Below are 14,710 nucleotides of genomic sequence, written 5' to 3' on the forward strand. Positions count from 1 at the left end.
GTGGTCTTTCAGGTCCCTTCCAACCCAAACCGTTCTATGAATCTATGATGCTGCCTTCACCCTGGCCGTCGCTCCACCAGCAGTTTTCCAAGGCCGGGCGGCGGCCGCCGGCCAGCAGGCCCCTCAGCCCCCGGCCCGCTCCTCATGTGCGGGCAGCCCCCTCACCAACCCCCGCCCGGGGTCCACAAGATGGCGGCCGGCGGCCCCTGTCAGCCAGACCCTGGCCCGCCCCGGCGCCAGTAGGAACCTTCGCGCAGCGGAACGCGCGGGCGCGGGGGGCGGTTTCCGGGCCGGGCCGGTGGGAGGTTGGGCCGGGCCCGGCCCCGCCGCCATGGCCGAGGGCTCGGCGGAGCTGGAGCTGTTCCGCCGCCGCTGGCGGGAGGAGTTGGCGGGGGGCGCGAAGCGGCGGCGGCGGGAGGAGGAGAAGGCGGCGGTGGCGGCAGCGGAGCAGCCCGAGAGCCGTCGCAGCGCGGAGCCGGGCGAGCCGGCCTACCTGGCGCTTGCCCGCGGCCTGCTGGATGGCGGCGGCGCCCCGACCTGCCGCAGCCCGTCGCCCGCCCGCCCCACCGAGGAGCCCGCGGGGGACGGAGGCGGCGACAGCGACGACCTGCTGGGGCAGCTCATCCGGGACCTGGTAGGGCTGCGCCCGGGGGGCCGGCGGCGGCCCCGGTGCGGGCGGGGAATGGGCCGGGGGGGGGAGCTCCTCGGTGGGGCCGCTCTGAGGGGAGCAGAGCAGGGCCCGTCTGTGGGATGGGGACAGAATGGGGGTGCTGAGTTTGAGGTTCCCCTGAGCTTCTTGAGAACCTCGGCTTAGAATCACAGAATGGTTTGGGTTGGAAGGGACCTTAAAACCCCCCCAGTGCCACCCCCTGCCCTGGGCAGGGACACCTCCCACCACACCAGGTTGCTCCAAGCCCCCTCCAACCTGGCCTTGAACTCCTCCAGGGATGGGGCAGCCACAGCTTCTCTGGGCAACCAGAAAGCTTCTGAATATATTCTGTCTTACAGGGGTTTAACACTCAGAATTCTACTTTTCTTCCTTTTTTTTTTTCCCCTTAAAAAAATATTTTGTTGCTTATTCAGGCCCTTTGATGCAGGTGCAGTAATTAAGGATATTTTGCAGTGTAGTAAGAAAAGAAGTATTAATTCTTTAAATAAAGGAGTTAATTTGGAAATAGTTTTAAATACAGTTCTGAACCAGATAAAAGTTATTTTGATAATTCCTCTAAATGCAATAGAGATTTTATTTACAGCGTAGAAAAACTAGGGGGGAAACCCATTTTCTTGCTTCTCGCTAACCTAACTGTGACTAATTACTCTTTGCTTAAAAAAATTAAAAGGAGCAGATTAAATTTCTGTCTGCAAGGCACAAATTAATCCATTTACAGAATTAGTGCTCCATTAGCACACAGGAGCCCAAATCTGTCTCAGAGGGAATGGTAGTATTTGAGTTTTGGATTCTTTCCAGTAGACTTTTAGATAGGCTGGTGCTGACTTCACGTTACGGCTTCGTTTGCAGCGGCGAGAGCTGCGCTGGAGAGAAGCTGCCTGAATTTTTGGGATGGAGGAAGGGAAGACCTTCATCTGTCTCTAATGCTAAGGTTGCATTAGGATGAAATGGAATTAGTGCGAGCCGTTGCTTGTGCTTTGTCGCAAGCTCATGCTTATGGTTTGGCTGTAAATACTCTTGCAGATTAGTTAAAAAATATGTTTTTTCTTCCCCCCCTCCCCTTTCAGCCTTGACTGTTGTGTCTGTACCGGTCTGTCTGTAGGCAGCCTGTCCTGCCGATGACACCTTTGGGTACATGCAGACAGACCAGGTTCTGCTGGTTGGACGTGAGTCAACTCCAATTTGGAAGCGATATATTCATGGCAGGGCCGTGGCTGAGCTCATAAGCCTGGAGCTAATAAGCCTTGCCGAATGGCTCATCTTATTTGTTTGGGCAGTGTGAGGCTCTGAAATGGTTGTATGCGGCTCCTGGATCCAAGCTGGTTCACATCTGGCCAGCTTGAGGTCTGTCTGCGTGTGGCCATGGAGATGTGCTCTCAGAGCTCTTTTTTTTTTTTTTTTTTTTTTTTTTTTGCTGTCCCTTTTGGAAATAGACGCAATTTAAATCGCATCAAAGCAAACAATCTTCTTGCAGATCCACAGCAGGGAGCGGAGCCAGTGGTCCTCGTGCAGAGAGCATGGAGGGGGAAAAGGAGACAAAAAGGGGCTGTTTGTGCAGGGCAACTTTGAGAAGGGAGAGAGCAGGAGGGTAAACAGGAGCTAGTTTAAGTAACTTTAAAATAAAGTGCAAGGTATCGGTGTTTGTAGACTCTTGCTTAAAAGGCTTAATGGGAACATTGCCCATCTTTGTGCTGTCTAAACATTTTTATCTCCTGTGCAACCTGCTCTGGGTGGACCTGCTTTGGCAGGGGGTTGGACTAGATGATCTTCAGAGGTCCCTTCTGACCCCTGACATTCTGTGATTCTGTGAATGCCGTTTGCGTTAAAACCTTCCATGCAACCGTATTATAAAATAGTTTTCCTGTGTAACTGCACTTAAATAAACCCAGCATTGCCTATTTTGCCACTTGTTTGGCACCGCAGGTTTAAACGAGCAAGGAGTAGTTGTCGAGGAGACCTGCAAAAAAACCAAAGGTATCGGGGTCAGAGCAGCGCGAGGAGATGGGGATGATCCTGACTTTCTGACAGCAAACAATGGAGACAGGTTTTAGCTGAGCAGCTAAATTTGTGCTTGGGGATTGATGGAGAGTGATCAGGTGTTCAGGAGCACCAGGAGAAAACAGTAGAGAGCAAAACTTCAGAATGGGTGACACAGAAATGGTCAGAATGGGCTGTTCTGCTCGCTCTCTGTTAGACCTAGTATAAAAATTTGGAATATCCAGACAGAAATGAGGGAGAGGACAAATCTTGGTGCAATAAATTAATAATGAAATTCTGATTCTAATAACTACAGGAAGAAGATTTAATAATTATGTCATTAAAACAAACAAAAAACCCTCTAGGAAAAGTACACATGCAGCATTTAGCTGTTAGCTAAGTGATGGATTCTTTGGTTCTACGTTTTTTTTGAGATACTTAATCAGTTAAACCGCAACTCTTCCAGCACATTTCTTATTAAAAAGACAGTTTTATGTTACTAATGAAAGGCAGAAACAAACTGTAATGTCTTCTCCATTCAGTTTTATATCAAAATAGTCATTCATTTTCCATCATCTAGTTTGGAATCCTGTAAGTGAAATTAATAATAATAGGAATATGTCTTCAAAGTGCTCACTTGTTTGGTCTTTTTAAGGCTGAAACCTTAGAGAAACTTTTCTGCTGGACCTTGCGTCTGGCCTTTCTGTGCCATCTGACTATAGATAAATCAAATTGAAGAGGACCGTAAGGCTTTTATCTCCACGTAACCATGTAATATTCCTTACCTGGTATGACCCAGGGAGGACAAAGAGTAACTCGGGTACCTTCATGCCAGGGTGGTCTCTCTGATGTTGTGCCATTATGGGATGGAGAGGCAGCATTACTTCTACCTTTTTTAATGGAGCTGTGATGGCAATGAGGATACAACATCCTTTCTTCCTACTATGGTAACTTTTGCTACTATCTAGCTGTGCATTAAAAAAGCCTAACAAACTACTTTCTCTTTTTTTTTTCGTTTTTTTTTTTTTTTTTTTTTTTTGTTTTCTTTCCAGAACGAAATAAATGAGGTTCCTTTCTTTGATATCCAGCTGCCTTATGAACTGGCACTGAAGATATTTCAGTACCTGGGCAAGGCTGAATTGGGAAGGTGCGCTCAGGTAAGCGCTGCTGGCAGTTTGCTTCTCTGATACCTCGTAAAATTGGCAGAAATACTCAAGAAACAAGACACCTTGATGCAGGGAAGATGGGTGGTAGCCCAGCTGATTGTGCTTTTACTTCTCGGAAATACTTCCAAAGCTGCATTGAAAAAATAACAGTAAATGAGCTGGATTTATAGCTTGCAGTTGAGTAGAGTTAAATAAAACATTAGTGGCTTGGGCAAAAGCAAAGCCTTAAAATTTAAAATAAATACTTGCAAAGATCTTTTGATTCAAGTGATTGTATTTAGAAACAAGTGGGCATCTTGCTGTAATTTTTAGAACTTAACACTTTGCAGTGTTAAGGGCACGGCAGAAAAAGCTGTTTCCCCACACTTTTCAGTGTGTGACTTGAACCATAAAAATTGGAGTAGTAACATTTTGTCTGCAGTAATTTCACGTGAGTCTAAATTCTTAAATGACATTCGTTTCCTCCCTCCCTCCCCGCCCCTGGGAAGGGTTTTCTATTTTTCTGTGGTGATACTAATGCTTTTGTCAGTCTCTACTCAGATGTGGTCCATAATTTATGTGTAGTTGTAAACTGCCTGTCTCTTCAAGTAGCTTTACTAACTTAAACACACACACGCACCTGACTATACTTAGGGCTGTTCAGCCCACGCTATTGAACCTCACTATCTCCTTTCTTCACACACTGAATGATGAACCTCCTCTCTGAATGAGTCTCCAAAGCAAACTTAATTGGCAAGTGCTGATTACCCTGGGAGGCAGAGTAGAATATTGTGGATATTCATTGCCAGCTTCTCCCACGGCCACTGGTTAGTGTTTCAGGCTGGTGTTTATTGAACTTTTCTGTACAAAGCATGTCTTGCAACGCCACAAAAATCCAACCAAACCCAGTCTTTGTGTTACACTCGAACCATGCCCTGGGCTGTTTGTCAGAGAAAGCAATGCTAACTTGTAAAAACTGAGAAGCGACAGAAAGGGTATGGCTTTGCTGTGGATGGTAAGTGAGACACAGGTATTATCCAAATGGCACGTGCGTTGAAATGAAATTGGGCTTTTAATGCTCAGTATGAGCAAGTGAGAGTGTTAAATGGCTACAGGTAGTTATTGTTTAAATCTTCGACTTGCTGATGCCTTTTAAGAGCAAGGAGTGTTAGAAGAAAAACAGTTCTTCTTGCAGGGCTTCTGTTGCAGCGGAAAAAAATTCTCTGGGATTATTTTTTGGTGCTGTCCAGGAGACTGAAGCTTTCAGATATGCTCAAGTTTCTGTCATTTGAGGTAGAGATATACTATCAGTAAAGTTTGCATCCCATGAAATGGAACAGGATTGCATCTTTGAAGTGGATTACTTTAAAGTTATTCTTTCTCTGTCTTTTTTTTTTTTTTTCCTTAGGCATGATCAGTTTACCTCATGGCATAGTAAAAAGATTGGCTGATGAGCGGCCGCTTCTTTTCTCTGCGCTTGGGCTGCACTTTATTTCTCTTGGTCTTTGAATTGAACCTGTTCTCGTAAGATGTGTTTAACACTGAGAAAATTTTCCACTTTTCTCATTCACTTTCTAAGACCGAGTCAGTTGATCCTACGTGGCAGCTGACAGGTAGCTGAGCACATGCCCAGGCTTTTACAAGGCTTTCCGAGTGAGATGAATATCCAATGCTTTTAGTGCAGAACTGGCTTCTTTTTAAGTGTTCAAATAAAAAGCAAAGCAATAAAAACAAATACCGTTTTCATTTTTCTCTTGGTGATTTTGTTTTTGAGGGGGGGGAAGCCCTCCTCTGTTAAATGGAAAGCCCTGCTGCTTTACGGTGTTAGCGTAGAAAGGTTTTTTTATTAAGGCGCCTTGGGATTTTAGTGAAATTGGGCCAGTTAGTGGAATTGGCATCATGAACTATGTGAGTGCCTTTGGAGAAAACCTGTTTGCTTAGTTCTTTATGCCAAATTGGTAACCGACTAACAGTAAAGTAGCCTGACTGCGGAGCCTTGTTGAGATTTAATCACACCACAGACTGCTCTGGAGAACTTTAATTTCACCCTGATAGGTTCCCCTCCCCCTCTTCCCCACAGCTTTTCTTTGATTTTTGGAATTAGTACTATAAACCACAACTATCCGTATGGCACTTGAAACACGAAAGCCATGTGCAGTGTGTAAATTAATGGTGTCATCAGTTCCTGAGCTGTAGTGGGTTTGCTGTAGCTGTGCGATATTCAGCAGCATCCAGTCCTTGTTGGTATCCCATGTTTGTAATTCAAGGAGAAAGGTATCCAGGACTTAATGTGTGAGCAGAACAGTCCAGAGGAATGGCAAAATTTTCCCTCTGCTTTTTGCCAGCCCTGTGAGTAACTTTTGATTCTGTTCTGACCATCGAAAGAAATATTTATTCTAAGAGCAACTCTCTTGTGACTTCTGTGATGTTTGAGAACAGTCGGTCCTTCCTCCTGTTCGTGATGGAGATGGAAAAGAAAACCAATCCCTTGGGACACCACAAGTGTGACAGATTGAAACGCATCAGAAATTCTAGTGTTTTTTGGGACTATTGATACCTGCAGTCCTTTAAGCTCTCAGCTTTGTCATAAAGTCTAATCTCTGAACTTCTCCATATACTCAGAGTTGTTACCAGAGACTGCGTAAACTGCATTTTGGGATGTGAAGTACTTCTCAACAGCAGGTACTGAACTTTGGCAATGTTGAGGCAGTTTTATTTCCGAAGGGATCGGTGGAAATTGCCTTGAACTGTTAACAGTTCCATCTGAGAGATGGTTTAGAGATGTTTACCAACACAACAATTGTGTATGTATCTAGGACAAGGGAGTCTGTTTCTAGGAATTTAAGAATTAATTGTCTTGCATAGATCAAGAATTTCAGATGCTTTCCTCCAGAGCTTCTGAAATTGTCGAACTGTTAGGCTTTTAGTGTTTATACATTTTAAAAAAGAAAATCTCATGTATCCTTTTGAGCATGCTTTTGCATCAAGGCGGTATATGGGTAATCAGTATCCGTAATCAGTTTAGAGAGAGAGGGCAGAGAAACGGATGGTTAAGGATATCCTGGGCTCAGGAATAGACTTATAATAACATTATGGCTGTGAATTGAAAAGATGAGCAGCTTCCACCTGGTAAATGTGCATCTGGATGGTTTTGGATTAAATACCATTTGGCGCTACGTGTTGTACTGAATTGAAAGTCCAGATATTTCTAATTGAGGCCCCTGGCTTCAGCGAGTGAACCTTGAATGTGTCTTTGTGTGACTGGGGAAGAAAATAAACCTAATGAAACAAAGACAGTTATCAGATGGAGAGGGATGAATAAACCTTCATTAGGATTTGAGCCAGTTGATTTAGACAGGATTAGGAGAAATTTAGGATTTGATGGAAGAGGTGGTTTGTGGGTTGTTTTTTTCCTGGAGGGGGGGGGGAATAATAAATCCCCCAAAGGCAAAACCTATGTCAACGAAAGCCTTTGAAGTCCTTCAGAACATTATTACTTGCTGAACTATAAGATATAAAACTGTTCCTGTATGGAACTCAGGGGAAACCATCGTTTCTTTGCTGAGAATAGTTGAGAACTGTAGTAAAAAAATACCGGGAACGCTCAAGACAAAATTAAATTGGGGGCTCTAAATTTATAAACAGCTCTTTAAGATGTTGTCACTGATAGTTGTTGGAGTTCCTACCTTGCGTAGATTTGGAAATAATGATGTTTGTAGTTTAATAAGAGCTTTGCGTGTCTCAGCTACTCTCCAACAAGCAGAACCTATGGGTGCGTATAAATAAAGCCGTAACGCTCCGGCTTTCGGGGCCTCACCTGAAACTCTAAGTCAAGCAGATCTAATAAAGCTGACTTGGAGCCAATGGCTGGTTTTAATGCGGCGGCTCACAGTGGTGCTGTAAAGTGAAATGCTCGAGACACTTTTATTAGAGATTTCTTGCAGCTGAGGCTCACTCAGTGGGGCTTTTACAAGGGATTGTCGTGCCAGTTTCGGTGCATTAAGAAAAGGCTGCGTTAGGGACCCTTTGGAAACTCAGGCTTGTAAAGCAGCGGGATTCAATGTAATTTGATTTAAAAAAAAAAAAATCATAATAGGATAGGATCTTTATTCCCCTTGAATGTTTTTTCATGCAAGTTGAAAAGGCAGTCTAAATTTTATGTAGTGCCCCCCCTTTATTTTTTTTTTTTTTACTGTCTTTATAAAATGCTTTTAAGACCTTGAAAACTAGAAAGGCCTGTGCAACATTGTCTATTTTGGCAAACTCCAGAGCAGGGGGGGGGTGTTTGGGGTTGGTTTTTTTTACTTTTTTTTTAAAAGCAAGGCAAAAGTTGATGTAGTTTGGCTTTGTTTACTTCTGCTTGTGTGTGAGCCTGTCCCCTCAATGTCAGCAGAAGGGGGCTGCTGTTCCGGGAGGGGGGCAGAGGTGCCTTTACTGTCAGCTGCCCAACTCCTGCAGAACAGCTGCTTTTTCGGTGTGTCAGCAAAAAACTGGGGGTTTTTTTCCCCTCTTTTCTTTTTTCTTTTTTTTTTTTTTTTTTGACCAATAATACGTGGATTTGTATTACTTTTAAATCAAATTGAGAGCAAATTCCCCACTAAACTGTAGTGGTTTGAAATTTGGGTTGCCATTTTTTTTTTTTTTTTTTTTTTTTTAGCTTTTGAACCTCCTGAGCATGTCCCTGTAGGGACAAGAACATTTGAGCACTGCGTTTTTATTACAGGGTGATGTGTATTCTTCTGTCTTCTGCTGTTTCTGTCATTTTTAAGGCATTCTGATTGCCCTATCCAGGTTGTTTTCTTTGTCTGACGATGGAAGGGGATTGTGTGTGTCTGCTAGTTTGAACTGAGGACTAACTGGAATATTAGTTCTGCTGGTCTTGGATGTTCCTGTTTGAGACCTGCTCTTGTGTGTAGGTCTCAAATCGTAAAAACATATGGACGTTACTTGGTCCATCCCTCTTTTCATAGAATCATGGAATCATAGAATTGTCTAGGTTGGAAGGGACCTTTATGATCATCTAGTCCAACCATCAACCTAACTGATAAAAAAAACGATCGCTAACCCATGTCTCTAAGCTCTATGTCAACCCGTCTTTTAAATCCCTCCAGGGATGGTGCCTCAACCACTTCCCTGGGCAGCTCATTCCAAGGCTTAAGAACCCTTCTAGTGTAAACATTTTTCCTAATATCCAATCTGAACCTCCCCTGTCTCAACTTGAGGTCGTTTCCTCTTGTCCCATCGCCTGTTCCTTGGGAGAAGAGACTGACCCCCCCCGGCTACACTCTCAGGGAGTTGTAGAGAGAGCGAAAATATTTTTTGTGTTAAACTTTTTTTTTTTAATTTTCCCTGTAATAAACAGGTCATGAGAGAAGTCTTATGATGCAATTCTCAATTCCTGGTGGGATGTTGGTTTTTGAGACCAGTAGGGATACACGTGTGTTTTTACAGCAAGACCAACAGGCAACACCCCATGAACAAGATCACCTGAAGCTTCACAAATCTTTCATGGGGAGATCAGTGCTGCTTTGTGCAGGAGTTACCGTCCCACCGTTTGGGGACTGTATAGTGTGGGAGGAGGTTTGGGATCATGTAAGATGGTTTTGCACTTGCTGGGACCCAAGAATACCTGGTGTCGATGGGCCTGACCTGCTTTATGGACCTTAGCTGCTGTCTCCGTGCCACCTTGGGGGTGTTTCTCACTGGTCGGTCTTACAAACTCCTAGATTACTTGATATATTTAAGGGAGGGTGGTTGTTTTCTATTCCTAACCTCTCTCTAAGCCTCACTGCACGCTTTGTTGCTCCAACGGCTTGACTTCTGCAGGGACTTCTTCCAAATCTGCACCAGCCAGAAGGATCTCATACTTTAAGTATTCCTTATTATATATAATTTTGTGAAGCTATGCTTTCTATTTGAAAGCTGTGGTTTTAAGAAGTCTGAAGCAAGATGTGCACAGCAATGATAAAATACAAAGGAAATTAGTCTTATAAAATAGCAAACAATTAATATTCATCTTTCACCCCACTGTACCATGTTTTATCCCTGGGTAAACATGGAACGAATGGCAAGTAAACATGAAGAGATGCTTCTGTGAGAGTTTGTATCAATGGGAGACCTGGTTTCTTGGTGTAATCTTGGGACTGAAAAGGTCATTAGATGCTTAATTGTAAGTTGTTAAAGATGATGTCAGTCTAAGAAGGTGTTTTTTTTTTTTTAAATCTTCTGGAAACAGTGTACAATTGATTGCTGCTTTCACCAGTAGCAGTTTCATCGGTTACATCTGTTTTTTTTTTTAAATTAGGAATTACAGAGAACAAACGCTACTTAAGTTGGCTCTTACCTCTTGAATCTTTAATTCAAAGCCCACAATTGATTATGATGAAGCTTTTCTCTCTGAAATGGACAGCAACTAGAGGCTACTTGAAAAACTTAATAATTCATTCCTATTTATGCATACTGTAATACAATAGGTTATAAATCACTAATGTCATACACCTAATCAGGCATTGTCAGTAGGACCTTAGAGATACTGTGGTGTGATCTGAGAGGTTTTCTTAGCTACAAATATGAAAATAAATTCATGTTTTTGCTCTAAACTTACAATGCTGTCTTAATTGTTTTCTTGCTCCTTTTCCCTTCAAAAATTCCTTTTCCCTTCAAAAATTCCTTTTCCCTTCAAAAATTCCTTTTCCCTTCAAAAATTCCTTTTCCCTTCAAAAATTCCTTTTCCCTTCAAAAATTCCTTTTCCCTTCAAAAATTCCTTTTCCCTTCAAAACTTTCTAATGCGCTTACATTTCAGAGTGGCAGTATGGCCACAAAACACTGGTATCTGTGTTGCGTGGAGTTTTAGTGGAGAAGAAACTCAGTTATTTTCAAAAGAATCCACTGAAAACAAGCATTTTGTTAAGGAGGTTTTTTTCCACACTGTCAGTAGTATATTTGTTTAGAAAAGAGTTTAGTCTCAGTGCAGGCTTGTATTGCTTTATATGTGTATATTTCAGGCATTATTTAAATAATTGGAAAGGAAATCTAATTTTTGTGTATAACTTTATGCTATATATATATGTAAATTTGATTTCTAGGTCAGCAGGACGTGGAAGGTCCTTGCGGAAGATGAAGTGTTGTGGTACCGGTTGTGCCAACAGGAAGGATACCTGTTAGATACGAGCATCTCCGATCATTCCTGCTGGAAGCTCGCCCTCAAGAACTGCCGGGCGAAAGAGCGCGCTCTGAAAACCAACTGGAAGGTAAAAGGGAATTTCTTTAATGGGAGCCAGATGCTGTAAAAAAATGGGAACCTGGTTCAAGCAAGTGGTAGTGAGAAGTTGGGTCTTCTGTACTGCAGCTTCTTTTTGCCAGTTAAAAGGGGAAAGCTGCTGAAGGATTTATGAGACTTTGCCTTAGTTGTAATACCATTTTTTCCCAGTGACTGATTACTTTTGGGAGCCAGTCTTTCTGTTTGCGCTGCTACTTCATTGATGTGGTGAGAGAGAGATGGTTTTACTTCGAGCATCCCTCGATAATGAGAATCAGCCTTAAAAATGAAGGCTCCTTCCCCTGCTCATTACATATCCTCGCTAAAAGAAATCCGTGTGTTTTTTTTTAATGATAGCTGGTTTTCTACCTAAAGATTATGAATGATAATGAAGAGTGATAGCTTCTTTCTTCTCCATTTCTGTCTGTAAAAATTCCAGGAGGCAAGCATAAAATAGATCATAGAATCATAGAATTGTCTAGGTTGGAAGGGACCTTTATGATCATCAAGTCCAACCATCAACCTAACTGATAAAAAATACGATCACTAACCCATGTCTCTAAGCACTCTGTCAACCCGTCTTTTAAATCCCTCCAGGGATGGTGCCTCAACCACTTCCCTGGGCAGCCCATTCTAATGCTTAATAACTCTTTCTGTGTAAACATTTTTCCTAATATCCAAGAGGCCATTTCCTCTTGTCCCATCTCCTGTTCCTTGGGAGAAGAGACCGACCCCCCCCTGGCTACACCCTCCTTTCAGGGAGTTGTAGAGAGTGAGAAGGTCTCCTCTCAGCCTCCTTTTCTCCAGGCTGAACACCCACAGCTCTCTCAGCTGCTCCTCATAAGACTTATTCTACAGACCCCTCACCAGCTTCACGTCCCTTCTCTGGACCCGCTCCAGCACCTCAAGGGTCTTCCCTCTCAGCTGCACTGTGACTTATCAGTAGCAATAGCAAAGCTTGGAGTTTTCCTGGACGCAGCAAATTAACTTGTTCGATGAATGTATTGTGATCCCAACGCCGTTGTCTCGTCTTTCTGTGCAGAACCGCATCGGTGCCGTGAGCCAGCTGCAGTACGAGCTGGGAAAAATTCTGTGTGATGTACATTCTTGTGATGGCGTTGTTGTTGCTGGGTGAGTACGAGGTTGCGTCACGTGTGTTTAATCCTCACTGTTTGAGATCTCTGCTGCTTTTTAACAAATTCAAAAGAAGCAGCCTTTTGGGGCAACAAAAGTGAATTCTTCTGACTGCAGTTCCTTTGTGGGTGAGGTAGATTTTCCTGAAAGTGACTGATAATGATGGTTATCTACAAGTCATTTCAGCAGTATGAATTTTTATTGTACTATTCAAAAAGCCATCTCACATGCGTGTAGTCCCTTGTAAAGACTAGAGTGCTTTCTGATGAACTGTATCTATTGTTTTGCTGTGGAAGCATTTAGAAAGTATTAAATGCTGTACACATCTACTGAAAAATGCTCTTTTTATTATTTTTTTTCCATAAAAATTTCTTAAATTGCAAGGATACTTTGTGGGGCAAGAAAACTTTAGAAGGCCTGTTACTTTTCTCCGTGATTATTTAAAGGACAATCTTGGGAAAAAAAAAACACCCAAAAACCAGAGACGCTCAAACTTCTCTTTTCCTGATATAAAGCTTTTTAAGGACCTTGATTTATTTGGTTTACGCTCTTAAATACAGTTCTGAGGACCTCCCAAACTCTTGGAAGCGGTTACCATGACTGTCCCAGTAGGTGTAGGGCTTTACCCTATTCTGCTTGAATTTTCCAGGTTCAGGAATTAGCAGCCCTCCAGAAGTTGTCACATGAGTAAATAAAACCAATACCGTCCTGGGGGCAGTCAGGGGACTTTGTTAGTTAATTTACCAGACTTCCATATTTTATGGTTGAGCTTCACATTAATGGTATGCTCATAGATTCATAGATTGGTCCAGGCCGGAAGGGACCTCCAAAGGTCATCTAGTCCGACCTCCCCGCAGTCAGCAGGGACACCCCCAACTAGACCAGGTTGCCCAGGGCCTCGTCGAGCTTCACCTTGAATATCTCAAGGGAAGGGGCCTCCCTGGGCAACCTGTTCCAGTGCTCCACCACCCTCATGGTAAAGAACTTATTCCTAATATCCAATCTAAATCTCCCCTTCTCCAGCTTAAAGCCATTGCCCCTCGTCCTGTCACTGCAGGCCTTTGTAAACAGACTGTCTCCAGCCTTCCTGCAGGCCCCCCTCAGGTACTGGAAGGCTGCTATGAGGTCTCCCCGAAGCCTCCTCTTCTCCAGGCTGAACAACCCCAGCTCCCTCAGCCTGTCCTCATAGGAGAGGTGCTCCAGCCCCCTGATCATTTTGGTGGCCCTCCTCTGGACCTGCTCCATCAGGTCCATGTCCTTTCTATATTGAGGGCTCCAGACCTGCACACAGTACTCCAGGTGAGGTCTCACCAGAGCAGAGCAAAGTGGCAGAATCACCTCTCTGGATCTGCTGGCAACACATCTCTTGATGCAGCCCAGGATGCGATTGGCCTTCTGGGCTGCGAGAGCACACTGCCTGCTCATGTCCAGCTTCTCGTCCATCAACACCCCCAAGGCCCTTTCTTCAGGGCTGCTTTCTAATACCTCATCCCCCAGGCTGTATTTATACCGAGGATTGTTCCGGCCCAGGTGCAGAACCCTGCACTTGCTCTTGTTGAACCTCGTGAGGTTCATCTGGGCCCACCTCTCCAGCCTGTCCAGGTCCCTCTGAATGACATCCTGTCCCTCTGGTGTATTGACAACACCACACAGCTTGGTGTCATCTGCAAACTTGCTGATGGTGCTCTCAATCCCTCTGTGTCGTTGATAAAAATGTCAAACAGTACCGGTCCCAGCACGGACCCTTGAGGGGCACCACTTGTCACTGCTCATGCATTGTGGGATTAGAGAAATCTTCTTATGAAATACTATAAAGTTGACACACATTATAAGAAAAGTGCTTTGAAATCCATTGTGTGTGGATAACTCCATACACATTGAGATGCTTTTGAATGCTCTCGGGGAACTGAGAGCAGAAATCTAAACCAGCAGACGGCAGGAGTGAAAGGGGAATCTTAATCTTTGATTGGTTTTGTTTGTTGTTTGTCTTTTTTACTAGATGCTCTTCTACTTGTTTTACTTCTGCGTTTGGAGGTCTCCCTTTCTATTCTCTTCCATCCTGTTCGTTGACTATTTCTTGTCTTTCTCTGTTTTTATGTCCTGTTTTTGCTGCTGTGACCTCTAGAGGGGCAGTGCCACACAGTGGTTAACCTGAACAGTAGCCATGGGAAGAGCCTTGAAGAATTCCTGTGGCTGGAGGACCACAGGGTCTCGCATGGTCTCCTGCCTGGTGCTGGGGCTTTCTTGGGCCACCAACAAGACACCGGAGCTCCCAGTCTGCTGTGGTCTGCAGCTGGGATGCGGCTCTGCAGCCTGACTTCTCTGGTGCCCTCCAGCTTGGGCAGCGCGTTTCCTGGCCCTGGCTGGGGATCGGCACTACTGTATCTGTTCCACTCTCGCTAATGAAACCTCCTGGACTTTTTTGGGAGCCAGAAACCCCAGTTGTCTCCATGCTGCTGCCAAAACCTCCAGCTTTTCTTTTTCTTCATTTTCTCCATCATGTTCATATCCAAACATGCAGTATA

At 44.0% G+C, this 14,710-nt stretch overlaps 1 protein-coding gene across 1 annotated transcript in view; it reads left to right on the forward strand.

Annotated features, from left to right (window-relative positions):
• Nucleotides 1-331: 331 nt before the first annotated feature.
• Nucleotides 332-14,710, forward strand: part of FBXW8 (F-box and WD repeat domain containing 8) — a 57,309-nt gene continuing 42,930 nt past the window's right edge. Inside the window, exons 1-4 of the mRNA XM_074159676.1 lie at nt 332-634; nt 3,700-3,804; nt 10,879-11,043; nt 12,094-12,182. Coding sequence (XP_074015777.1) covers nt 332-634; nt 3,700-3,804; nt 10,879-11,043; nt 12,094-12,182 — 662 coding nt within the window. The remainder of the gene's footprint in view (nt 635-3,699; nt 3,805-10,878; nt 11,044-12,093; nt 12,183-14,710) is intronic.

Source organism: Numenius arquata, chromosome 16 (assembly GCF_964106895.1).
Source record: "Numenius arquata chromosome 16, bNumArq3.hap1.1, whole genome shotgun sequence".
NCBI lineage: Eukaryota > Metazoa > Chordata > Aves > Charadriiformes > Scolopacidae > Numenius > Numenius arquata.